Source organism: Lepisma saccharinum, chromosome 4 (genome assembly GCF_977018435.1).
Source record: "Lepisma saccharinum chromosome 4, izLepSacc3.1, whole genome shotgun sequence".
NCBI classification, from domain to species: Eukaryota; Metazoa; Arthropoda; class Insecta; order Zygentoma; family Lepismatidae; genus Lepisma; species Lepisma saccharinum.
Genome location: NC_139232.1, coordinates 72646826 through 72674261, shown reverse-complemented (window position 1 = coordinate 72674261; position 27436 = coordinate 72646826). Strand labels below are relative to the sequence as shown.

Here is a 27436-nt window from a genome sequence, read left to right as displayed (position 1 = left end):
ATGGAATTGAGAATGCCGGTGGTGGAATACGAAACGAACTACGCCCTCAAGTACAAAGCGGAGATCTTGAAAAGTCCGCAGGTGCCGATTCACTTTCACGGTTACCAGTGCGTGCAGAAGATGGCGTCGGGAAGTCACATGGAATTTGACGTGACGACGCAGTTCAACAACATACAGTTCGACATGCCAGATTTCGTCGTAGTGCTTTTTCAGACCGGACGCGATAACGATCAGGAAAAAGATTCCAGCAAGTTCGACGACTGCAAGATCAAGAACGTTTATCTGAAGAACGGTAGGAACGAAGTGTTCCCGCGCGAGAATTACAACCTCGACATGACCAAAGACGATTACCTCAAACTTTACGAAGCTTACACGGCTTACAAACGCGTGACCGAGGGAAGCGTGGACGTGTACTACGCGCCCAGCGAATTCAAAGCACGGAGACCCATGACCGTCATCAACACATCTAAGAGAAAGCAAGTGGTGGTCAACGATCGTACCAACATCAAGATTGTATGCGAGTTTCACGATGCCTTGCCTGCAGATACTCTGTGCAGTGTCATTCTTATTGCAGAGAAAACATTTGTGTATGACGTCAAGAATGAAAGAGTGACTGAACAGTTTTAAATAAATAAAAAAAAAATAGCACACAATAAGAAATGTGGAATTTTATATATATAAGTATAAATTGCAATTAGCAGTTTCCAGAAGTTTAATTTTGCTGTGCCATGCATGCATGTAATCGAGGAAGTGGAAGTAAATTAAAATTGTTTTTTTTTCGCATTGCCTATTACTTTTTGTTGCACTCTGGGCAGGCCTTACTAGTTTGGAGGCGATAGTGGCCCCACGGAAGTGTATGGACCCCACATTCAAGAATACACCTCTTGTCGTCGTGTGCATCCAGAGCAACTTTCCTGACAATATTAGTTGTAAGCACATGATCGACGCTTTGGATACGATGCTCTTTTTGTAGAATGGGCGATTTTGTTCTGAGGCACTCGAGGTAATCCTCAAACTTGAGGTGCTCCCGAACCACTTGCTTGCTTACACCCTTTGCTTTTTTTGTTACAGAACCCTCAGCGCGGATCGCATAGGCTTTGGCACGAAGTCCAGCAAACTCCACAATCACATCCCCGTCTTTCTCGTCCTTGAGTTTGCCGGGTATTTTTTTGTTCCGGGGCAGAATTCCATACCGGTTTAGCTGGGGATAGCCCGATGTGTCGAAGAGCTTGACAAGAGCTGGAACTTTGGCTATATCACCATACGCATCGACCGTGCGAACATGGTACACCAAGCTGTCTGTGTCTGTGTAGAGGAGCGAGATATTGTGGTTGTAGTGTGCACGTAGTATGCCGTAATATGTCTCGAACATGCACAACTTGCTCAGATCCAAAACTGCAGCTCCCACATAGATGGGCTTGTTGAGTAACACCTTGCCCCGGTTCATGTGAATCAGAGACATCTGTTCGTTGTAAATTGTTCGAGACCTAAACAGCGGGCTTGCAACAAGTCGACGACACTGTGTTTTCTTCGTCACCAACCTCACATCAACGCGATTTCGCACATTCTCCATGGTCTTCCCAAATACCGCATTGTTCATTAATTTGAAAAAATCGCGATCAAGTTCCGAAGTGGCATCAGTGCGATGTTTGGTGTTCAGTTCGATGTACGGCTTCAACCATGGAGACTGCCTGAACAAGAGCACGTGGTAAACTGCTTTGACCGAGACCCCTTGCTGCATTAACCACTGGAGGTTCCGGTAGTGTAGCACATAATGCTTTTTGGGCTCCAAGTCCATGACGAGCTTCGGTTGATCCGAGCCAGGTGGACACTTCAATTCCGGAGCAGGCGAAAGGTCACAGAATGTATCCTGCAGCTTCTCGGGGAAGTCAAGGTCCACCTCGGCAAAAAACCCAAACTCGTCGCACTCTTTTTCGATGTCGTGGTATAAAGGATCAACCCACTTAAACTGTCCTGTTGGGAGTGGCTGCATCATGGAGTGCCCGTAAAGATTATTCACGTCAGTGTACATGATGTAGCTTGATGGTTGGGAGGGGTCGTAACCAGTGGCCATGTGGTGATTGTTGGCGTGTGCGAAGCGTTGCGACACTTGGACCATGCCGCCCCGGATAGCTCTCTCGATGAAAAGCATGATATCATTATCGGAGATAAGTGAAAGTTTAACTTTAGTCAGCAGGAGCATGGCCGACCATGCCAGTCCAGGAAGGCTGTAAAAATATACAGGGTCCAGGTTGTAAATGTTTATCGCAGTCGCCCGAAACGCCTGGAACACATCGGCAAGAAGCGTCACATCAAGCTTCAGGTATGCATCGTGGTAATCACCGAAAGTTCGGCAACCCAACTCGACCCACATAGACTGAGCATGCTTGTACTCCTCGTCGGTAATACCAGAACCTCTCAGCTGGCTGTAGAACTTATCCTTGGGAGGCAGCAACTCTTCTTCGAACTTGGAAGGGTCTGTGACGTATTCGTAGGGGTAGACCCCTTTACGTCTGATGAGTGTGACATCTAAGTTCGGGAAACTTGATGTAGTAATGGTTAGTTGGTCGTCTCTGAGCTTCCCAGCAAGAGCATCGAGGCTTGCCTGGAGGAACCTCAGAGAGTCGAGGAACCGAAGCTCGATGCTGCTGCTTGAGTTGGGGATCGGCACCCACTTGCTGATGCTAATATAACGCTCCTCGTTCTGTGCCAGGACATTGATTCTCGCATTGTCGTACCCTAGATGTGTAACCAAGTGATGGAAATCATATCCCGAGCCATTGTGAAAAAAGACCGGTATGAAGCGCGGGTCCCTGGCTCTCAAGTTACATCTGTTGCACCACGGGCCAATGTAGCTTCCGGTCCCATAATGGTCATGGTGGTGGACCTTTTTGTTATCGTCAGTGAAGACCGACTTGCAAACAGGACAATTTAGAGCCATTTCGTGCTGATGCTTGTTTTTGGGAGACAGAGGCAGCATGGGCTTGGGGGCCAACAGCACCTTCCCTATCTTGATGGCTTCCTGTTGCATTCTCTCCAGGAAGTGTTTGACCGGGTCGGGACCGCGATACACATAGGGCTCGGAGGCAATATGTTGGTCTCGCCACACCACAATATAGGAGTAACTCGAGGCCTCGTGGATTTGGAAAGGAATGGTAGAGGATGTTTCGGGGTTGGGCTCGCAGTTAGATAGAGGTTGAAGAAAGGCCTCGAAGTCTGCTACAATATAGGCAGGATGCTTCACCATAGCACTGTGCATGCGAAAGCACTCTACTGCACCAGGTTCGGGCAGGATAATTCGTGCAGGCTTGTTGGTACCACAGTAGAACATGTGGCGAGCTAGCTTCTCAGCAGCAATGTTGGGACCTCTGATGCGCCGGTAATCCTGCTGTTCTCGATTATTAAATGTAGCCAAGCACCTGCGACACACCTCGACGTGGGTTTTGTTTTTGCTCCGTTGGCTCGAAACAAGCCGAGAGAGGGAACGGATAAGGGTGTAATGGTGATGGGTCTCGTCCTTGATGAGCAGGAGGTTGATTTCTCGTACCTCGTTGTTGTTGCTCACGTTGCTCACCCGGATGGGGTGGACCTCATTTTCGTTCTCGGTGAGACCGTAAACATTGATGGCTAATTGTAGGCCCAACAAGTCACGAGCACGAACCTCAAACTTGCGAATATGCGAGACTTCTACAGGGTAGGCAATCCCGGCCATTGCATCCTCCAGTTCCGACTCATACTGCTTGTAGTGTGCAACACGGCGTGGACTGTTTTCCCTAGGTATAGGGTGTAATGCTGCCAGCACCGACCAGAGGAAGCATTTGGTGTCTTTGTTCTGAATATTGAGAACAGCTTTCCTTGCTTCAACCTCGGGTGGCAGGGCAATATAGCTAGACCCTGCCAGTGGCAGGGACTTGCTAAGTTTCAGACAAAGTTCGTGGGGGTCGCCACACAGCGAACCGCCCGAGCCTTTAGCCCGATGCTCCTCGTGCTTTGCCACAAACTCCTCGACAAACTTGTCGTAGATGCTGTCGAGGTCAGTGACATCTGCCTGATGCAGTGTTTTTGCTTTTGTGGCATGGAAGAATTTATATATTTCATCAGACGGTTTCTTATACTTGCAGCATAGCACAGCATAGAATTTAGTGGAGTATGTAGCCAATGCATCGTTGAGGATGGATATTATCTTAGCTCGCTCGCTCTCCAGAAAACTACGCACATCGCAGAAGCTGTCTGATGTTATGTTAAAGTCTTCTAATAAATGCTCAAACGCAATTCGGTCTGCTTTCTTCGCCAGCTTGACGCGTTTGGCAGGTGGCGATGCATCGAGGGAGGTTACTTCTACCTTTCGCTTGGAAGGTTGCGGTAGAGATGTTCCAGTGCTCTTGCAAGTAAGCTGGTGTCGTTTGAAGTTATCAATAGTAAAATTTATTCCACACTTAGAGCACAATTTGGTTGCACATATTCGCTTTCCCGGCACACAAGTACGACAGTGTCTTTGAAAATTTTTACTTGACACAGCAATTTGGCACGTAGGGCAATTTTTTTCAGAACGCATAATGCAGAGATTTTTTGGGGGTATGTTATTTAATACCAAATGCTGTGCAATGCAAAATATAATTGTTCACTTTTTTTTTTAACTATTTTCTATGACCTTACTTGGTTTTTTTTTTTTCCCCAAATTATATGCTTCTAGTCTCCTATACAATACAATATACGTACAATATTGTCAACAGTATTATATTTGAGCAGGTCGCTTGTCACCTAAACACTACAGCTCACAGGTTGGCAAAATCTGACATGAAAGCAGATAATACGCTTATGCCTTATTTATATATAATTTTCACGGGGCGTTCAATATTGTCAACAGTATCATATTTGAGCAGGTCGCTTGTCACCTAAACACTTTAGCTCACAGGTTGGGAAAATCTGACATGAAAGCAGATAATACGCTTATGCCTTATTTATATATAATTTTCACGGGGCGTTCAATATTGTCAACAGTATCATATTTGAGCAGGTCGCTTGTCACCTAAACACTACAGCTCACAGGTTGGGAAAATCTGACATGAAAGCAGATAATACGCTTATGCCTTATTTATATATAATTTTCACGGGGCGTTCAATATTGTCAACAGTATTATATTTGAGCAGGTCGCTTGTCACCTAAACACTACAGCTCACAGGTTGGGAAAATCTGACATGAAAGCAGATAATACGCTTAAGTCTTATTTATATATAATTTTCACGGGGCGTTCAATATTGTCAACAGTATCATATTTGAGCAGGTCGCTTGTCACCTAAACACTACAGCTCACAGGTTGGGAAAATCTGACATGAAAGCAGATAATACGCTTATGCCTTATTTATATATAATTTTCACGGGGCGTTCAATATTGTCAACAGTATCATATTTGAGCAGGTCGTTTGTCACCTAAACACTACAGCTCACAGGTTGGGAAAATCTGACATGAAAGCAGATAATACGCTTATGCCTTATTTATATATAATTTTCACGGGGCGTTCAATATTGTCAACAGTATTATATTTGAGCAGGTCGCTTGTCTCCTAAACACTACAGCTCACAGGTTGGGAAAATCTGACATGAAAGCAGATAATACGCTTATGCCTTATTTATATATAATTTTCACGGGGCGTTCAATATTGTCAACAGTATCATATTTGAGCAGGTCGTTTGTCACCTAAACACTACAGCTCACAGGTTGGGAAAATCTGACATGAAAGCAGATAATACGCTTAAGTCTTATTTATATATAATTTTCACGGGGCGTTCAATATTGTCAACAGTATCATATTTGAGCAGGTCGTTTGTCACCTAAACACTACAGCTCACAGGTTGGGAAAATCTGACATGAAAGCAGATAATACGCTTATGCCTTATTTATATATAATTTTCACGGGGCGTTCAATATTGTCAACAGTATTATATTTGAGCAGGTCGCTTGTCACCTAAACACTACAGCTTACAGGTTGGGAAAATCTGACATGAAAGCAGATAATACGCTTATGCCTTATTTATATATAATTTTCACGGGGCGTTCAATATTGTCAACAGTATCATATTTGAGCAGGTCGTTTGTCACCTAAACACTACAGCTCACAGGTTGGGAAAATCTGACATGAAAGCAGATAATACGCTTAAGTCTTATTTATATATAATTTTCACGGGGCGTTCAATATTGTCAACAGTATCATATTTGAGCAGGTCGTTTGTCACCTAAACACTACAGCTCACAGGTTGGAAAAATCTGACATGAAAGCAGATAATACGCTTATGCCTTATTTATATATAATTTTCACGGGGCGTTCAATATTGTCAACAGTATCATATTTGAGCAGGTCGCTTGTCACCTAAACACTACAGCTCACAGGTTGGGAAAATCTGACATGAAAGCAGATAATACGCTTAAGTCTTATTTATATATATAATTTTCACGAACGTACAATATTGTTAAGAGCGTCAGTTTCCGTAGAGCTCTCTTTTTCCATCTTTCCTCTATACAGTGAAGCTGTAGAAGACACAATTAGCTAACCTAGCATACAACATACCTTCCTAATTAATATGGATATTGTCACACATTCCTCTTATTTTATACTGTTGTAAATAGAAAAAATTATGTACGGTAAATGTTTTGTACATTATAGGAAAAAATGCAAAATATCCCCCAACTTTAATTCGATCCACCTCTGAATCGAATTTTTACATATTCTCACGCCGGCACATATGCTGTTCTATTTTGCTTCTTTTACTTGCCTTGCTTAATTAACTCTCGCTAATTAGCATTTTTTTGGAAGAAGTCAACTAGAACAACATATGGCGGTATGAGAAATATGCAAATCAAGGAACATTTTAGCAATATATGGGCCCTAGCAATTAGCTTTCTCGACTAAGAGTACTCTTTTAAACGTCTTCTGCTGATCGTATTACTAAACGAGGACGTTTAAAATGTTTGGGTGTTGAAAAAGTTTGACCCTACTTTTTTATTTCTATTGTTTGCTAATAGATGGCGCTAATAGTACCCCCTCCCCTCCCCTCTCCCCTCTTCTCCCCCCTCTTTCTCCTCCTCCTCTGCTGTATGACAAATAGCACAAACATAAAAATCAAGATTTTGGAGAGCAAAACATAAAATTTGCATGCATCTGATGTCGAACCAGGAACTTTTATCTTTCGGGGAGTCAACATTATTTTTTTACTCAGTCGTCATATAACATGAACACACGCAAAGATTCACATGTGCTTTTTATTATTTTGTGTTCGGTAAGTACAAGTATATTCTTACATAAATTATTGTTTAATTTAATAAATTGTAAACTCGGAGCCTGCTATACTAACACTCCTTCTGTCTATTGAAAGCGAATGTTGCGTGCATGCGGAAATAACACAGAAAAAAAAAAAGCGGATGGAAGCAATTTAAAATCAGTGGAGCAAGATTAGTATTACGAGAGCGTAAAAACATGTGTTTTCATTCAACTTCGAAAAATAAGAATAAATGTGTGCATACAGAACACATATGCTTTCTTTTCACAGTTGTAAAATCATATAAATTGTACATGAAGTAAGTTACGGGAAGGCTCTCTCTTTTATGTCTGTGTATATGTTGTACAATTAGGTACAAGTATTGTACAATTAGGTACAAATTGTTGTACAATTATTCCTAGGCCCCCAACAGTGTTGCCAGACATAAAAAATACATGGACCCCTCAGACCCTTTGATGAAAATTTACAGTGAAAAACCCAGTAGGTTAACAACACTGTCAAAAAATCTACGGTAGTGTTGCCAGATGTAAACAGAGGGCAATAAACCCCCCCCCTCATAAAAGGCTACAGTAAAAACCCACAGTGTCGCCAACTCTGTGCCCCTCAAAATATACATCATAAAAGGCTACGACGAGCCTCAAATAATGATTCGAGCCTCAGTGAAAAAAAACCCAGTAGGTTAACAACACTGTCAAAAAATCTATGGTAGTGTTGCCAGATGTAAACAGAGGGCAATAGACCCCCCTCATAAAAGGCTACAGTAAAAACCCACAGTGTTGCCAACACTAGGCCCCCAACAGTATTGCCAGACATAAAAAATACATGGACCCCTCAGGTCCTTTGATGAAAATTTACAGTGAAAAAAACCCAGTAGGTTAACAACACTGTCAATCTACGGTAGTGTTGCCAGATGTAAACAGAGGGCAATAAACCCCCCCCTCATAAAAAGCTACAGTAAACCCACAGTGTTGCCAACTCTACCCCTCAAAATATACATCATAAAAGGCTACGACGAGCCCCACTACCTTGGTGATTTTTTCGGGTAAGGAGTTGGCAACACATGCCTTACGAGAGAAATCCATTAAGGCGATCGAGCCTCACGAGCCTCAAAAGAAGATTCAGTACCCGGCCACTATACTACTGGTGTATCTCAATTTTGACAGAAGTGAGGGTTAGCTCCTTATTGCACCGACCCTTCATTTGTTTGCAAATTTATAAAATGCTATTCTAATTAATTCAATATACATTACAACGTACATTACAGCATAAACGTATTACGCACTAAATACTTCTCTTTGGGGTTTCTTCCAGTTTTTATCACAATTAATATGAATTGTGCAATGAAATGCTAGTAATAATAATAATACAATATTTCTTATTATCAATACAATGTTGTAAATAAAATGACAGAAAAAATAGCATAGTATTTTGATAGGCTTAATTCAGTTTTTGAACAAGCTCTGCACCTTGAACAAACGAGTGCCATCATTGTGCTCTTCATTTGCAAATTGCCAAAGCGGAGTAACAAAAAAAAAATACATGAAAGCAATAAAAGGAACAAGTGCTGACAAAAATGCCACTTATCAAATGAAAGCAATTGTAACAATACTACTCTTGATTAATATTCTCTGTGAATGTTCGAGCACATGAAACATTTCAACAATGATAAGCAAGTTTTAATCCCTTGAACCGCCGGCTGTCATGTTGGCCTCACATGCATCAATTAATAATATATCACGAAGAGTGCCAGGGCCTCCCCAATGGTGCAGTGGTAGCGTCGTTGCCTTGTAATAAAGGGGTCCCGGGTCCGATACCCGGTGGAGGCGCATAGTGGTTCGGATACCACTTTAAACTGTAGGTCCAGTCCCGATTAGCCATACTGTGCACAAAGGGGACTTAAAACACCAACTCAAAGTCAAACGAAGAGTCCGACAAAGAAAAAATACAATTATTATATTATTATCAATAATGGCTCATGCAGGTACTTACAGGAAGTAAGAAGTACATTACTGAAGATGAAATTTTGACCTCCTGGGCACACCAACCGAAATCCCTGCTGGTTTGCTAGGCGGTACATGTGGCGGCTAAAGTGTTATGTCGGTACCTCTAGAACACCACTTCATCAAGAGATCAGCTTACCCCTACTGTTCTGAATAAGATATTACGGTAGCATGTTCTTCCCTTACACGGAAGATATTTTAAAATATTTTTCCAAGCTTTCTTCGGGATCTGACGGTGATCGCGCGGACGGGTTGAATAAGGCACTTTGCCCGCTGTCTCTTCCTCTAAGAGAGCGATGTGTGTTTTCCCTCCAGACGAGAAGCGACGGAGGAAGATTCGTGCTTCTTGAGAGGCTGGAAAAGGGCTTGCTCTGTCACATCGCGTGCAGCCGGCATCTCACGACAACGCCCTTCCGCCCTTCTTCCGAGAGATCGTTAGGAGAGAAAGCGAAACAAGATAACAGCAGGCTTTCCCTTCGGCCTTCTTCTCCCTCGCAGTTTACCTTTTATTCGCGGGACGACGAAACAGCGCTGTCGCAAGAGAATTTCCATGTGTGTGGCTTCGGACATACTAATTTCGCCACCGCTACGCTCGAGTACAGTGTTTAACTGCAAGTTAGGGACAGTCCGATGAGCGCCGTCCTTTGTCTGACGATTAGGGATGCTTAAGATAACGTTCCCGTTTCTGCATTGCGTAGCCATTTGAGATGCTATTGGACAAGCAAGGAAAGGAAACGGTATGAACTAAACGTTTCTTTTTAATGAAGTCACAATAGTCGCGATACTTGACATTTATTGAACAGTCTTGCCTAGTCTTACGGCGGGCGGCCTACATGCTGGCAAGGGAAGTGAGAGCGTGGAAGCGACCAATCAGCGCGAAGAGAACCACAGCAGCCTGTAATACGTCCCGCGACGTCGTAACTCTCGGCGCCACCGCTGCTGTCTGGTTGGTCTGCGGTGTAAACCCCGCTCCCCACTTCCCTTGCCAGTATGTAGGGCGCCCGCCGTGAGACTAGACAAGAGCTATAGGCAAAAGTGAAAATTAGGAGTTTTAACTCTTTTGCTGAGGCCCGCTTTGGACTAAAGAATTTACCTTAACATTTATGCCATGACCAAAATGCTACCATGTAAAGTTGAAACTCTTATGGCATTTCAGATGCCATGGCATATTTAATGGCATTTCTCAAGAAAAGAATTCAGTAGTATTTTTCGTATCATAACCAATCGGAAGCGAATCAAGGGGTCTCGGCTTCGTTACCCAGGGGAGGCACATTGCGCAGTGGTTCGTATCCCACTGATAACTATAGATCCAGTCCCTGTAGCCTATCTGTGCATAAAGTGGACTTAACACAACAATTCAAACCAATCAGGAACGACCTCTTGGTCACGAGTGCAGATGTAATGGCGGCCGAGTGAGATGTAAACAACGTATCACTTCACATTTTTAAAAGCCAATAACTATTCAACCGGGAGGAAAAAAACGTTTCCTATAAAAATGTGTTACGTACAAATTAATGGTGCTGGTTAAATAAATACTTCATAGCGTACAGTACACGTAAGGAAGAATATTTTTAGTTATTTCAGTTGTAAACGCCGTCCACTACATAGATGGGGAAACTCGGTGTGCCTTTCTAGCTGTATATACATATTTATACATAGCAATCGTAAAAGCTAATAGGAATATTACACGAAATACTTCCGCGAAAAGTACTGTCTGCTATAAGATTTTTAGAAGCATTTACATAGTATTTATGCTAGCAAAAATGTTAAGGGAAATGCTCCCGTAAATGCTATTTTCACTTCTTGTTTGATTTGAAGGTTACATACAATTATGCATTCGTTAGCCACCTTTCTACGCCTGGCATATCTTTCTTTCTTTCTCTCTATCTCTCTCCTCTTTGTCTTTCTTTCTTCTTTCTCTCTGTTTGTATTTACTCAACTAAATATTTATTTACTCAAGGATCAAGGGTCAAGGCTGGCTACTATCATCCGTAATAGCGAAACAATGGATTCTTCTTCTTCTTTTCATTTGAAATTATTTGTCTTAATATATTTTCTCAATTTTTCTATAGTATCTCTCTTCCTGACTATTTCTTTATCTATGTTTTCTCTCACATTTTCTGTCTTCTTTTCTTCTACATATTCTTTCCCCTCTCTCCCTCGATCTTCTGTTACTCTTCTATCTTCCTCACCCTTCCCATTTCACTCCCTCTGCCTCCCTCTGTCTCTTTTTGTTTCTATTTTCACCTTTCTTGTCTTTCTTCCTTATCTTCTTCTTTATTTATCTTTTCTTCCTTTTTCTTCTCTATCTCGCCATCTCTGTGTTTGCTTTTTTTAATACTCTCATTTTCCTTCATTCTATCCAGCTTCTTTTACACTCCTTTTTCTCTCTTCTTTAAAACTTTTCTTACTTCTGATAACATATAAGCATGACGTCATACACTCTACCTAAGGATACAACTTTTCGATTTGACCCTCCACCCTTGTAAACTTTTGTGCGTGGGCTCCGGCCTCTTTCATCTTTACCTATCTCCGTTACGAAATTCCTGACCACGTCAGTGGGTTTGACTGATGGAAATTTATATGAGACGCGAGGCTTGTTCGAAATAGGTTAAGGATTAGCTGGGATGTAACTTGGTTTACAAAATTCTAAAAGTAACTAAATTCTATGTAAGTATCTAAGTTCTATATACAGCGTGTCTATAAAAACATTCTGTGATTATAAACGACCACAAAATTTTAATTATGTATATTACGAAATTTATACCGATACAATACGAAAGAACAGCTCAAAGAATTTTAGGGATGTGTAATTGTTGGCGTTAACTACAACAATAGATGGCATAACAATAAAATAATGAAAAAAGGAAAAAAAATAGCCAAGAGTAGTAGAAAAACACATTTTAGGATGTAAGAGAAAATTAATGAAAATAGTCATGGACAATTTGCATGGTAATACTCATGGATCGCACTGTACAAACCTAAACATCCAGTAAACATCAACAGTAACACAATTTGCTTCTGACAGCAATTCCATTTACAATAACACCTTAACAATCGAAAGATCTTTTGGTGTGTTCTCTCTTGTCCACCATTACTTTTCTTATTATTATTATAATTTGAAGTTTCTTTGCAACACTCATTCATACAGCATTGTACAGCGGGATCCATGAGTATTACCGTGCAAATTGTCCATGACTATTTTCATTAATTTTTCTCTTACATCCTAAAATGTGTTTTTCTGCTACTTTTGGCTATTTTTTCCTTTTTTTCATTCTTTTATTGTTATGCCATCTATTGTTGTAGTTAACGCCAACAATCACACATCCGCTAAAATTCTTTGAGCTGTTCTTTCGAATGTATATATAATTAAAATTTTGTGGTCGTTTATAATCACGGAATGTTTTTGGTGGACACGCTGTATATTCTCAGAGTGACAAGAAATGCAAGCTGCCCCTGAACATTTGTCACCATTTGTAGGGGGAAAGAATTGGTACTTGAAGCAACGAATGAAGGTCCGTTACCACAGATACGATTTGTTTTTGTTTCGCATTGCAATGCCATAATGGTTTGGCAATAGGGGACAGGTAACTTTGTGGACCTCCTTATAGAATGTTCCAGTAGTCTGTGGAGCAAAGCTGCGCATAACGGTTGAAAGGGAAGAAATCGAGCGGGCGGAGCGAACAATATGCACTGCTGCAGACAGTTGGTACTTGTGACTTGCTGAGTCCTCTCGACTTGTTTCCGTTCGCTTGCTCCACAGTCTCCTGAAACAGAGTATAGTTCAACTGCGAACGGCTGGCGGCCAAGGGTTGATGACTGAGGGTGAAGCGACAACGCTGTGTCCATCCTTGAAGTCGGAAAGATCTGCCATATTTTTTCATCGAGAGGACTTTAGCTAAGATTTTCAACATGTTTTGCCATCGATTTTCCAAAAATTTCTTCAAGAATCCAATTTTTCTTTCAAGAAATATATTTTTTTTGCACATTCGATTTTGCTCTGAATGTAATAAAACTCTGCAAAAATCAGGAAACATTTTTTTATCGCACCAGAAAAATAACCAACCCATTTGAATACCCAAATATCATTCCAAAAATGCGTTTCTTTTTTTCGAGGGAACGTTGTCCTTTTTATTCATGATGGGTGCATTCTAAAACTTGAAAAACGAGCGTCATTTTAGGTTCTGGACGGAAGAACTACATTTTTGGTCCGCAGCCAACTTCTGGCTGGGTGAAAAAGGTAGATTGCAGACCCACAATCCTTTTCTTTCCCCCAAATTGCACTATTCGATTACGCAATTGCGGGCAGAATTTTCCTTGTTGATGTGTAAATGCCTTCGTTCCATTGCACCATTCGGCAGAGGGAAAAAAATGAGGTGGCGATTCAAACCTTTTTTTGGCAACTGGAGCTCGAGGAATTTCTATGCAAGCCTATATTTTTTCCCTTTCAGGAAAATCGTTCCTATTTACATGTCGGTGGCGGGAAAAAAGTCCACTTCTTTCCCTTTTTGCATTCAGCAAGAGTGGGAACATTTCATGCCTGCGCGAAAAACATTAACGTGAAAAGTATGTTCGATTCTTTCTTGTTTTTTTCCCCCTTCCCCGACCCGCCATTTGTTTTGTTTTCCTCTCACCAGTTTATCCGGCAGATGGCTTACTAGTCGCCTCTGTTGCCGCTACGAGGATCCCGTGGGATTTCACCGGCTGACGTGAAAGTTGATGAGAAGTGTCACTACCAATCGTACGGACATCCATAACACGGCGAGAGGTGTGTGCTTCCACACGCGATACGCTATCAGGTTGATTGCGTTTCTTTTGTTCTCCCTCTCTCCCTCCGGGAATAACAGCAATTGGCACCAACGATAAACGATGTAGATTGCTAAAAATATTTAATTTGTTTCACCTCGGTGAGCACGTGCGTCAAATATTGCACCGAAAATTGTTAATTTTTTTTCTGTTTTGATCTACAGTTGGAGATCGTAGAAACTGATACGTCGCCGTTCCTTAGATTTGAGGCAATATTTTACAAGACAAATTCAAATAGGTGCATAATTTATCTTCGGAAAATAACATTACGTTAGTCATTATTTGTTACGTACCTTTGGAATTTTGAGTTCTTTGATTTTTTCAACTGTTCAGTGTGTCACAGACAACTAGTATCAGAAGGACAAGTTTACAGACTAACCTGTGTAAGTTAACTTGGCAGCGGGATATACAGGCGGCAAAACGGGCTTTTTTGAAGGACTGTAGCGTCGAAACGACGCACCAACGATAAAAATGTTACCGAGAAAAGTTGTTTGTGTTGATGTCCTCTATACGTTTCTGTGCTCCGTGGGCGCTAATAAAATTACACCCTGTAAAATGTTTTATTATCCTACTATACAATTGCCAGCTCGTCACCCAAAAGGAATATAAATGTAGTTTTTTTATAAAGATTTCATAACAACAGCAATCTCTTCTTGGCTGTACAGTCTCGGACAGTTCTAAATTGCAACAATTCCATTGACTCTCTATCAGAAATGTGCATGACTGTACATATTTATATTTCTCAAACATTCAACCAACCAAATTTAGGTACGCTGTAGGAGCCATGCAAAACGCTTCTTGCTTTAATTTTCTTGAGTTTACATAATTCGTTATCCTTACAGCATATTTGAGGTAGTTACATAACAATTACACATGAAAGAACAACACTCTGAAATATGAAAGGGACTTTTTGTGCTGTATGGATAATGCTAACTAGTAATTACTCAAGGACAAGCTACTAAGGATGTGTATAGGTTGCGTCTCTAACAGCATTCAAATTAACCATCATTTTCTTTGGATCTGGAATACCTTATGCTTATTGGAGTTTCGTGTTTCAATAGTAAATGCATGTGCAAGCACATAGATCTGTGTATATTTTAATTAAATTTGCCTTAGATTTGCTTTTCTCTTTTTTTTTTTCAGTTGCTTCCAAACTATACCTGAAGCATGTAGATGTTCCAGAAGAAGCCGAATTTGAAGACACTGTGAGCTTGGGTTGCTATTTCGACCTGAACGAGAGTAACCTATACTCCGTGAAATGGTACAAAGACGAGCACGAATTCTTCAGATACATGCCAAGCAACTGGCCGGAAATACAGATTTTCCCGATCTCCGGAGTAAACATAGATGTAAGTTGATTTTGTTTCAGAATTTATGAACTGTGGACTATAATAAATATATTTCGAGTTAAAGTTAATGTAGCTTGGTGGAAACGATACGAGGTGGTATCCAAAACTTTTCGGACTGATGCTATTGGCGATTCCTAGTTAAGAATACAGTCTGTGGCTTGTTGCGAACAGTGTTGCCGGATGGTGTGCAAAAGAAGTTTCCCCTGCGCAGTAGTACACATCGACACAAAAGTTAGTACACACACCGACACAAAAGTTAGTAAGCCACCTACTGTTTTTGGCGTTTCTTTCTCTTGGTGTTATGAAAGGACTCTCTTAATTTTGTAAACAATATTGCACGTAATTCCAGTCGCTGCAGCTGGTTCACTTAAAACCGAACTAGTACTTTTTTTCCTGATTTTTCTTCAATTTGCCCTCTTCCCATTTAAGACACTGGACACTTTTAAAAATCACTACCATTTGCCATTATAAAAACTTGTTCAAACTTGTACTGTCATGGTGAAACAATCAGGCGGACATGAACATTCAACAGACTCATCCAGCTGTATGTAACTCGGCTGCTGGTTCCCAAGACATATGCAACCATCTGTCGTTGACTTTGATTGATTGTTGATTGATTTAATGTTTTTAGTCCACTTTATGCACAATAAGGCTAATCGGGACTGGACCCACAGTTTAAGGTGGGATCCGAACCACTTTGTGCCTCCACCGGGTTCGAACCCGGGACCCCTCATCTGTCCTTGACGAGCGGATAGGGACAGAATTAGCACCTTGGGAAATACATGCAAACAGCACCAAATCTAGCCTGCCTAATCTATCCACGCATGCATATAATAGCTTAAATAAACAAAATATAACTTGCCAAACCTATCTACATGCTTGTTTATGCTATTATATGCATATATGGATAGATTAGGTGCTGTTAGCATGTATTTCCCAAGGTATTAATGCTGCCCCTAGCCGCTCGTTCTGTCGTTGCATAGTGATACTACAACTGTTCTCTAGATGGCAGCACAAACGCGGAAAATTTTCGATATCACCTCGTACATGAAGGAAAAATGTGAAAAGTTCTTTGGAAGAATAATCTACAGGATTTCTGTAAATGTTATTTACGTTTACTGAAAACGTAATAAATTTATAGATTAATTTCATGAAACAAGAAACGAAATTCTCATTATCAATCCTTGCAGTTTGGAATATCATTCATTAACGAGCTTCCACCGACTCCTTTCCATAAGGTAACAGGTTATTAAAAATGAAACACATTATTTTGTTTCATGTAAGTGTAATAATTATCAAACATTGAAACTGCAAACAACTTTTTTCTACTTTCAGGTAAAAGAATCAAACAAGAACTTCATAGTACTATATAATTTGTCTTTCAATAGTTCTGGAATGTACAGATGTGAGGTGTCGAGCGAGGCACCAATGTTTGAAACTTCATATAAACAGAAGAATATGACCGTCCTAGGTAAGCTTTTTGCAATTAATTTTCGAAAAAATAATTGTGTTCTATGTAATTAACATACATACAATTAACATTGTACTGTAGAGGGAAAAACTTTGAAGGGGTATTGGAAATTGAAATTGGTATTTTACAGCACTCGTGATAAGTGCAAGCTGTGGTTGACGAAGTAAAAATGGTTTATCATTACAAGTGCTCCATAATTGTTTATAATTTTTTATACTGAATTCAGTTTTAAGTGCCGTTTCAAAATGTTAAATTGCATATAACACACTGAAAGCACTTAACATACCAGAATAAAAATAAAACGTGGCGAATGTGCAAAAAAATGCTGAATAATATTTCCACTAGTTGCTTCCCCAGGAGAGTCCTACAGTAATTACTTCGTAATTTTCACAAATGCATGTATCTCCATACGAATGCGTTACCTCTTACATTTCTTAATTTCTTTCCATCTAGCCGAAATTGGAATTAAAATGTGGGGAAACAGCAAATTCTTGCTCGAATGGACTACGTGAGCAAATTAGATTCACCGTGGGCGAAACAAGAGGTTATTGCCACAGCAAACTAAATGGGAAGCAGAGACAAGAATTGCTTCTCTTTTAGATTCCTGAAAGGGACAAATTATCTCTGTTACTCAAACAAGGAACGTAGAGGAGTATAAGTTTCATACGGGCAAACAAAATAGTAAAATCGGCTGATTATCGATTTTTGTCAAATTGCGTTCAACTTACTTCACATCGTGGGCTTACTTGTGTACAGTCAACGGCAAAGATAATGGTAGGCAAATTGTCCACCGCTATTTTCATTACCTTTTTATTCTACATCCTGTGTTGTTTTGAGGAATGCAACTATGTTGGTTCGAAGCAGACATTGGCCTCTGCTTATAGACGTAATTATTTCAGTTCATTATCATCACATTGTGTAATACAGATCGAATGAAAATGGCGATGGACAATTCGCCAACTGTTTCTTTTGGCGTTAAGTGTACCAATCGTCGGGGCACAATGGCCCCAAAAGGCATCTAGGACATGCTAGGGATATAGAAAATAGACGTGAGGCCAGAAATAAAAACTTGAAGCGCTTTTTAGGCAAGAACATAAAAACATGTACATTTATTCCGAAAAGCTTGAATATACTCAGTCTAAAGAAATCTTGATACAGTTTATAACCAGTTTTCCCGGTCATAAAATTATTGCAATTAGAATATCATTACATTATCTCAGAATTTAAACAAAGAAACACACTTTTCCGGCCACAATAGCTGAAATATAAATATTACTGCTCAAGATCTTTCGACCAATTAAACCGAGGCTGTAGCATTTCGGTGCTGGTAAAGGAAGAACCTTCTGCGTATTTAAGAGATTTTTAAACAGTATGCATAATCCTTCTTTCTAGAGCTTTATTTTTCTCTGGCATACCGTGCCATTGTTCTAACCACTAAGCTACCGAGCCGGCCTGGCCTCGCCTGATTTTTCGCTGTCGCTGTCGCACTGGCAGAGACGATTCCACGCAGGCAAAACAGCGACAGCGAAAAATCAGATGAGGCCAGGCCGGCTCGGTAGCTCAGTGGTGTCGGCCTCCGTGGCGGAGTGGTTAGCATAGCGCGTTACGAAGCCAGGGGTTCCGGGTTCGAATCCCAGATAGGACTTGGACCGAGAATAAAGAGAAAAACTGATATGTACGAAATATGAGAAAAGTGTGAATGACGGGGGATACCACCGAATAGGAATATTTCTTAAAAAAAGTGGTTAGAGCAATGGCACGGTATGCCAGAGACCCGGGTTCGAGTCCTGGTCGAGCCTGCATTTCTCGCTGAAAATTTCTACATGGTACATCCTGTGTGTGCCTAATCTTCAATAACTCTTGAATACTATCTCATGCAAGTCTTGTTAGAAGAACTTGTCCAATTAAGTAACCTTCTAGTTTGTAACTGTTTTTCTCCATGTTTGATAACAGAATATAATGTTATTCTCAATAAGACATATAAAACATTCTATCTTTTAGCATTGCCGAAAGGGGATCCCATCGTAGAAGGAATACAGACTTACTACTCAATAGGAGACCGTGTCAAAGGAAACTGTACGTCCTGGAGGACTTACCCGGAAACGCAACTGAGATGGTTTGTCAACGGGAAAGAGGTGAGTACATCAATTGTAATATTAAAGAACATATATTTGTGTAGGGTTTATAAAAATTAATTTATTGTGTCAATTTGCTCAGTTGCGTCTTTAAGGTTCTCTTCCTGGGTCCTTCTTTCTTAGCAGAGTGAATTAACATGTATTTGCAGTCGCCATATAATTGTACTTTAGGAATGAAAAAGTTTAAACTATAAATGCAGTGGCAATAAATACAAATTCGGAATTCATTTGCAGTCAGTCGATCAATCGAGTTGGTGTTTTAAGTCCACTTTATGCTCAGTAAGGCTAATCGGGAGCGGACCTACAGTTTAAAGTGGAATCCGCACCACTATGTGCCTCCACCGGGTATCGAACGCGGAACACCTTGGTTACAAGGCGGCGACGCTACCACTGCGCCATCGGGGAGGCCCCATTCGCAGTCAACGATAATATTTTGGGTGGTCGAGAATATTCGTTGGACATTATTTATACTTACTTTCCTGGAAGTTGACTATCATTTTGTGAACTTTTTAAATATAATACTATAAGTATAATAAATATTCAATTAATGAACATTTATGTGCATTTTGCAATGGTACATTACGCAAGACAATTCATAATTCCCTCAGCAAGCAGCAACAAGCATATAATTAGATACGTGGCACATGAACGATGAGAAAATTTTGTACTCCATATTAAATTAAAACTTGGGAATGGTGCGGAGCACAGCCAGCTTGTAAAAAACGCCAAAACTAAATGCTAAGAGCTCTAAACCTGGCCCTCCTAATCCAGCAATTCCTGACCTACAATTCTGCTTAGGTTTAATAATGCATGTGGTTACGTTACGTTAGGTTAGGAGGGGCAGGTTTAGAGCTCTTAGATTTAGTTTTAGCGTTTCTTTCAAGCTGGGTGTGTCCCGCACCAGACACTTAAAACTTCATGTCTTGGTGCATCACTCGCTTGTGCACAGTACACAGTGGCGTAGCAACATATTGCGAGACCCTAGGCGAGATTAGAATGCGACGTCCCCATCCGATCTATTACTATATTAATAGTAATAAAAAATTACTGACGAGAATGATATTTAATAATATACCACAGAGAAATTTACACTTGGCGGAGGTATATTCTTGTTAGACACTAATGGAATTTTCTTTAACCAAAGTAGTTGTAATAGTACGTCCTTAAAGATGCTCTTCAGGCACTGACATAACTGAACTTTCCTTAAATATATTAAACTTCTTTAGAAAAAGAAATGCAAACTACGAATCTTTAAATATAATCTATATTATTTTTAATGAGTTCTTCTTTGTTTCCTGATTTCAACTTTTGTAGGATTAAATGTCACAAACCATGGCATAAGAAGAAATTATCGAAGGACGCACATATTTGTTTTTTACGTAAATGTTTCACACGAGAAATACGACAATAATTTCTACTTTTCTCGGGCCCCCTTAGGCTTACGGCCCAGACCGCCTGTATGGTACACCTCTGATTTGACGTATTCATTAAAATTATAAGGTTAAACCAGAATTTAAAGCCAGATAAAAACAGAATGTTTTAATTTTAATGTCCGCAAAAAATAGTATTTTCCATCTATTTTTCTCACGTCTATTTATTATATTTTTCGCATCAACCCAAAGGGAAGTGAGGCCCCAGGTGATCGACCACTTCACCCACCGCTGACAGTACTTGTATTATACAAATTTCGTCTCAGTATTAAACCACAAGTAAAGCTTCTTGTGTTATATTTCCTTCAAACAATATGTTGTGTACATAGTATAGTTTTAAGTGTACATATACTGCTATGTGTTCAGCCAGAAGGTGTCCATTAGAAGTTTCGCTTTCTTTATTTGACATTTAAGCCATTTTGTTTAATAATGATGAAACTTAAAAAAAGAAAGGGGATCAGAGCAGGAAAATATGTATGTTCAATTAATTTGTTTCCTCAGAGTACGGCATCTGCCGATATGTGATTCCGGAAGAGAAAATCGATAACACATTCATAAAGCTCTAATCCCACATGACGTTTGACTTCAGCGTACATTTAAAGAGAGGATTGTCTGTCCATTCCATTTGAAGCAATAAATGAATAATGACTAATGACATGGCAACCAGACGATGAAGTTTGAATAGAATCTGCAGCGGAGAAAAAAAACAATAAATGGAACCAGGATAGGATTTACCGTTATCAAACTATGAGACCGGTTAACATTTTCATTTTTCCGTTATCCGAAATGTAAATACAGAAAAGCGGTGGGTTGGCATTGAGAGAACTGGGAGAATGCAATGCTAGTACAGTCACGGACACTTTTGAGTTGTAATGATCCTGTTGTAATGATCCTATTGAAAGCAAATGAAGTCGTTACAACCAAGAAGTGTCCGTGACTGTACACTCACCTCAATTAGTACTCTGGCAGTTTGTTTCTTTATGCAGCATATTTGCAAAATATACAATTCAACCTACAAGTGTATCAATATACGCTGTATAAAACACACCTTACTCTTAACTTCGTTGATCTTGCACGTGCATACATGAATAGATGAATAATGAAATTGTTAATAGAGAACGGTATCGAGGTGAGAAGAGACAAAGCTAGACAGACTATTGTCTCGTCTCTTGAGTGTGAAGGCATGTTTCGTTCTCGTTCTCGTCCTCGTCCTCGTCTCGATTTGTAATTGCCTGTCTCGTTTTCGGCATCGTCTCCATTATAACCACTTGTCTTGCTCTCGTCTCGTTCACCAAAACCATTGTTGCAGTGAGAATTACTTCAACATGAACTAAGAAACGATTGGCTGAAAAACCTATTTTTTTAGTCTACTAGCGTGGTAAAATTTTCACCAACCATAGTTTAGTAGTGTTTCCATGGATCATTTTACAATTTCTGTAAACGAAATAAGACCTGAAATTTATTAAAACGATGCGTGTTGCCATCTCTCCTGAGAATTAGAATTAAAGGTGAGATGCCCGACATGATAAATATTGTCTACAATAAACCGAAATACTTTAAAATAAAGTTGCATCGTGAAAAACATGTGCATTAACAAAAGCAATCGTTTATTGAATGAAAAGGAAAATATTTTCAAATCATTACATGAGTAGTGGTATTTGTGGTATTATAAACCCGAGAAAGTACGAACCCCCTCAAGCAGATTTGGCTACACTTAAAACAGGCTCAACATGCCCATATGAGCTTTTTGCTCAAGTGTGGAATCTTGTCTAATCCAAGATTTTTGTAAAAATGCCCTCGGGAATTTCCTGAGAAAGTACGAACCCCCCTCAGATTGATTTGTCTATACTTACAAAAGGCACTTCTGTGAGATTGTTGTCCATAAACTTGTCAAAAATATGCCCCTCTTGGGCCATACTTAAAACTAGGCTATACCCACCTATATACACCTACACCCACCCACACCCACCCACGCATATTCACTTCCGGTCCACTTCCGGTCCACTTCCGGTCCACTTCCGGTCCACTTCCGGTTCACTTCCGGTTCACTTCCGGTCCACTTCCGGTTCACTTCCGGTTCACTTCCGGTCCACTTCCGGTCCACTTCTGGTTCACTTCCGGTTTGCCTACTTCCGGTTTGCCCACTTCCGGTTTGCCTACTTCCGGTCCACTTCCGGTCCACTTCAACGTATGTTGAAACGTTTATATAGGAACAATGGGCATTAATTGCCATTTTTCAAACCACAATGACCTATGGGTTGCAAACATACTTTTAGATTGCTGTATAATTGTAAATATTGTTTATTTTACAGCCTATTCTGTTAAGGCAGTCAAACCCTGTCAGAACAAACAGCAATCAAACCTGTAACATTACAGAGTGAGCATGTAGAGTGGCACAGAGTGCATTCAAACCTGTAGAATAAACAATACAGAATAAACAGCAGTCAAATATGTAGAGTGAATAGCAGTTAAACCCACGTCAGGATTAACAGCATTCAAACCCTGTCAGGATAAATATTTAAATATGTATGTATTTATAAATTAACACAAGTATTAATATGTATTTCCTGTTCAACAGGTACAGCAAGCAGCCCTGAGTATCTCAGCAGGTTCATAGAAGGCATAGACAGCAGACAAGGTAATATGAGATTATTGTTGAAACAACAGAACTTTGTACCTGTCAAATATTTTATATGCTAGGAACAATATTAGGTTATAGAAGGAGTGGCATATGTGTGTTTTATCTTTGCATGGATAATTCTGCTACAGGATTTTTTGAAAGAAGATGCATTTCAAAATACATAAAATCCAAGTCACTTGTCGATGATTTCAAGCTTAGATTCTCTGGCCTATCTGAGTATGACCTGTTTGCTGTACAGAATGAAACTGAAATGCAGTGGGTGCTTATGAGTGACAAGATTTTCCAGTACCTGTACCTGAAACTGCTTAGCAGGTTTGAAAAATTTGTATACAACAGGTGCAGGAGAATTGTTGGATTTTTTATCAATTTTTACACAGATGAATATTATTATTACTGCATGTTGAAATTGTTTGATAATTACTGGTTCAACAATTGCTATGAATTGTTTGCAGAGTATAGGATGTATACAATTTCAGATCAGAGTTCAAATTGGAAGCATTACAAATTTTCAAATAAAATTATTGACAAGAAATTAATAGATGAGAATATTGAATTTGTTACAACAGATAATAGACACTTGTACAGCAGGGAAGATTTTAAGCAAAACCTTGTCTGGTACTCCCAGTATACACACCTGAATGAGCTTATTATGTATTTCCTAAGGCAAAGATTTAGGGATTGCACCTATGATTGTATTGTTGAATCTCTAGATGAGAACAACCTGAATGATACATGCAGCTGTGGTAAACAATTATCCAGTCTGTCAGTGTAATTTTTCAGCAGTGGTCAAGTGAGCATGAATCTAGTGTTGCAACAGCCCTGAGCATCTAAGCAGGCAAACAGGACAGAGACAACAAGCAAGGTAATTGAGATTATTTTTATTGAAACAGAGCTCTGTGCTAGAAACAATCTCAACCTAGGGCAGGCAAGCAGGGGTGTTTATGTAAATTGTACATGTATCTTGTTTTCTATTAGAATTATATGGAATTACCTGATACAGGATTTTTTGAAAGAAGATGCATTTCAAAATACATAAAATCCAAGTCACTTGTTGATGATTTCAAGCTTATATTCTCTGGCATTTCTGAGTATGACTTGTTTGCTGTACAGAATGAAACTGAAATGCAGTGGGTGCTTATCAGTGGCAGGATTTTCCAGTACTTGTGTCTTAAGATGCTTAGCAAGTTTGAAAGGCTTGCATACAACAGGTACAGGAGAATTGTTGTTAATTTTTACACAGAAAAGTGCCATTACTATTCCATGTTGAGATTGTATGACAATTATTGGTTCAACAATTGCTATGAATTGCATGCAGAGTATAAGATGTACATGATTGCAGATCAGAGTTCAAATTGGAAACACTACAAATATTTAAATAAGATTAACAGAAAATTGATAGACAAGAATATTGAATTTGTAACAACAGATAATGGGAACTTGTACAGTGGTGAGGATTTTAATCCGGATCTTGTCGGGTACCCAGAGCATATACATATAAGTGAGATTGTTCTGTATTTTCTGAGACAGAGATTCAGGGATTGGAATTACAAGTGTATTGTTGAATTATTACATGATAATAATTGCATATGTAAATATGGTAAACAATTATACAGTCTGCCTGTGTAATAATACATACAATATGTATTTCAGATACAGGAATCTGGAGATAGGCAGTGAGCAACAGCCTGCAGCAGATCTACAATATTGACAGCAACAGATTTATATTCTTTCCCGTATTGTGTGGAAATAATGGCATAGATGTGCCACCCAGCAATTATATTGGGGGTTGTCTTACAAAATCCATCTGGATAATATTCAATTCATCCCCCAACACATTCCTAAATTATTACACATAACCAGGTATAAAATTTAAAATATGCAATAACACATATAGAACAACACCAGATAGTTCCATCAGAAATATATCTGAAAAGCAAGATCTTGAGAATATTAGACAGAAAAGCTATGATTCCAGAGACAATATTGTTGTTGATTGAATTTTGCAATTGCAACATGGGCATCTTGTAATATCATCTGTTACATGATTCATAAAGCAGTACCTGCAGAATAAGTGAGAACAACTGTATGCAACATCACTATTGAACACACCACAATTGCATGCCACACGCTCAAAAAGCATATATGCAATATTCTCATCTTTAAAATTTCTCAGGTTATTGATTCTGGTGTCAAGATTTTTGTTGTAATATGGATGTGTATCATGGAAGTGCTTTTTAAACAACCTGTCTATCCAGAATCTTCTGAGCAGTTCTATGAGCATCCTCTGCTCAAAAACATCTGCAGGTGAAAATTGGAAGGGGTCACTTGTCATGAGGTGATGCCTGTCAGAATTTATTTTTTCCCTGTCATCCAGCCACCAGTAGTACATCTTATTGTGATCTTGCTTATTTTGCTTCTTCACATGTACCTCAGGGCATAGTCCCAGCATGTTTGAAAAATCAGACAGGTACCTATCTAATTTTTCTGAAGATTCTATAACTCCATTTAAAGTGCACTCTATCTTGATTGTCAGGGGATCCTCCATATATGAACACACATCATGCTTAAACATAGCACAGTACCACTTGTTTATAAAATTAGTTAATTGAGATTTTGTAAATTTTGAAGAAAATATAAACTTGTGAATTTCATCATACAGGGTAAGATCCCACAATTTATCAACAGGATGGTCTATCTTAAATTTCTTCACATTGTTTAAATATTTGGGCACATATGAACATAATTCATGAAACAGCATAACACTCTGTGTCCAGAAATTAATAATGTTTGTCCACACATGCAATAGGATAGGCCCATCTACAATTTCAACATATTCATAGAGCAGATTAGGCAATTCTGGATTATACTGGTGGGCAATTTTGAAGGGTATTCTTGGCTGAGAGTGATTATTATTTCTGTATATGTTGAGTGTACAATAATAATAATTTTTAAAATCTTCTATAGATACAGGATCATTTTGTAAAATTCTGTACCATAATGCACCTACACAAACTCTACAATTCTTGTGTATCTCTCCCAGCAATTTCAGGCAATAGAAGAGCATGTTGCAGGTCTTGTTGTGTGTTAGGAAATTCACATATATTGCCCAGTTATCTGTGTATGGCAGGTTCAAAACATTCTGGATATACTTGTAGGGGTTGGGTGCAATCTTAATTTGTTTCTTGACAATTCTTGTTAATTTAATAATGTCTACATCTGAAAGTCTATAATAATATGGGCCCTTGTAGCATGGACCTGACAGCAATTTTGACAGATTGTAATAATTTGTAAAATACACACACCTGTTTGGGCACTCTAGGAATTCAGAGTATAGATGTGTTTTAAATATGCTGTTCTGCAGATCCACAACAAACAGGCCAGAGCTGTATAGTGCAGGCCAGCTTCTTGCAACAAACTTGTCATCATATCTTGTTTTGTATATCCTGTTTCCTATTTGTAATGCAAAATATCCTGGGAGCAGGAAACAATCTATTGGAATATTGGGTAATAATTTATATCTGTGATCTTTCTTGTAGAACAAGATACAAATATTCCAACGTATGGATGCACTGTATCTACTGGGTGCAAGTATCTTCAAAACACCAGGTACATCATAATCAGCCACAAATATAAAATGCATGCCATTGTTGATCAACTTGTCAAGATCAGCATCTGTATTGTTGCATAAAGCTGCTTGTATGTTGAAATAATCCTCAAACCTGCTGATATTCTTAAATTCTATCAACATGTTTTCAACAGTGCAGTATGATCACCAGGGCTACACTCTCTGCAAAACAACTCCTCAGACAGTAATATGACAGGATTAGACACTTGTTCCTGGCAGCAGCTGCATATCCAGTTGTGTATAACATAGGTCCTATTATTTGTTTTGTTATATTTTGGACAGCATGCAGTTTTATTCTCAACAACTCTGTTTAGGAAACAATATCTGCAAAATACATGCCCGCATTGAAATGCAACATCAACAGGAAACAGAATATACTGTCACAGCCAAGGTGCAGAGTTGTTATTCCCCTCAGCAATGTTTCCAATCACAGCAATATTGTGCCTGTTGTAATTCTTGATCCTTCTAATGAGAATATTCAACTCCTCGGCTCCTGTTGCCCACTGCCAACAGGTCATACTCAGAGAATCCAGATAATCTGATTGATATTTTCCACTATTGTTCATATATAAACGTTTCAACGTATGTTCAACATATGTTCAACATGTTGAACATATGTTGAACATACGTTGAAACGTTTATATATGAACAATAGTGGAAAATATCAATCAGATTATCTGGATTCTCTGAGTATGACCTGTTG

At 39.4% G+C, this 27436-nt stretch overlaps 1 protein-coding gene across 1 annotated transcript in view; it reads left to right on the top strand.

Moving 5' to 3' along the window:
- Positions 1–27436, top strand: part of LOC145987197 (uncharacterized) — a 113036-nt gene that overhangs the window by 67413 nt on the left and 18187 nt on the right. Inside the window, exons 2-4 of the mRNA XM_083121714.1 lie at positions 15226–15431; positions 16767–16902; positions 18904–19037. Of these exons, the coding sequence (XP_082977840.1) occupies positions 15226–15431; positions 16767–16902; positions 18904–19037 (476 nt within the window). The remainder of the gene's footprint in view (positions 1–15225; positions 15432–16766; positions 16903–18903; positions 19038–27436) is intronic.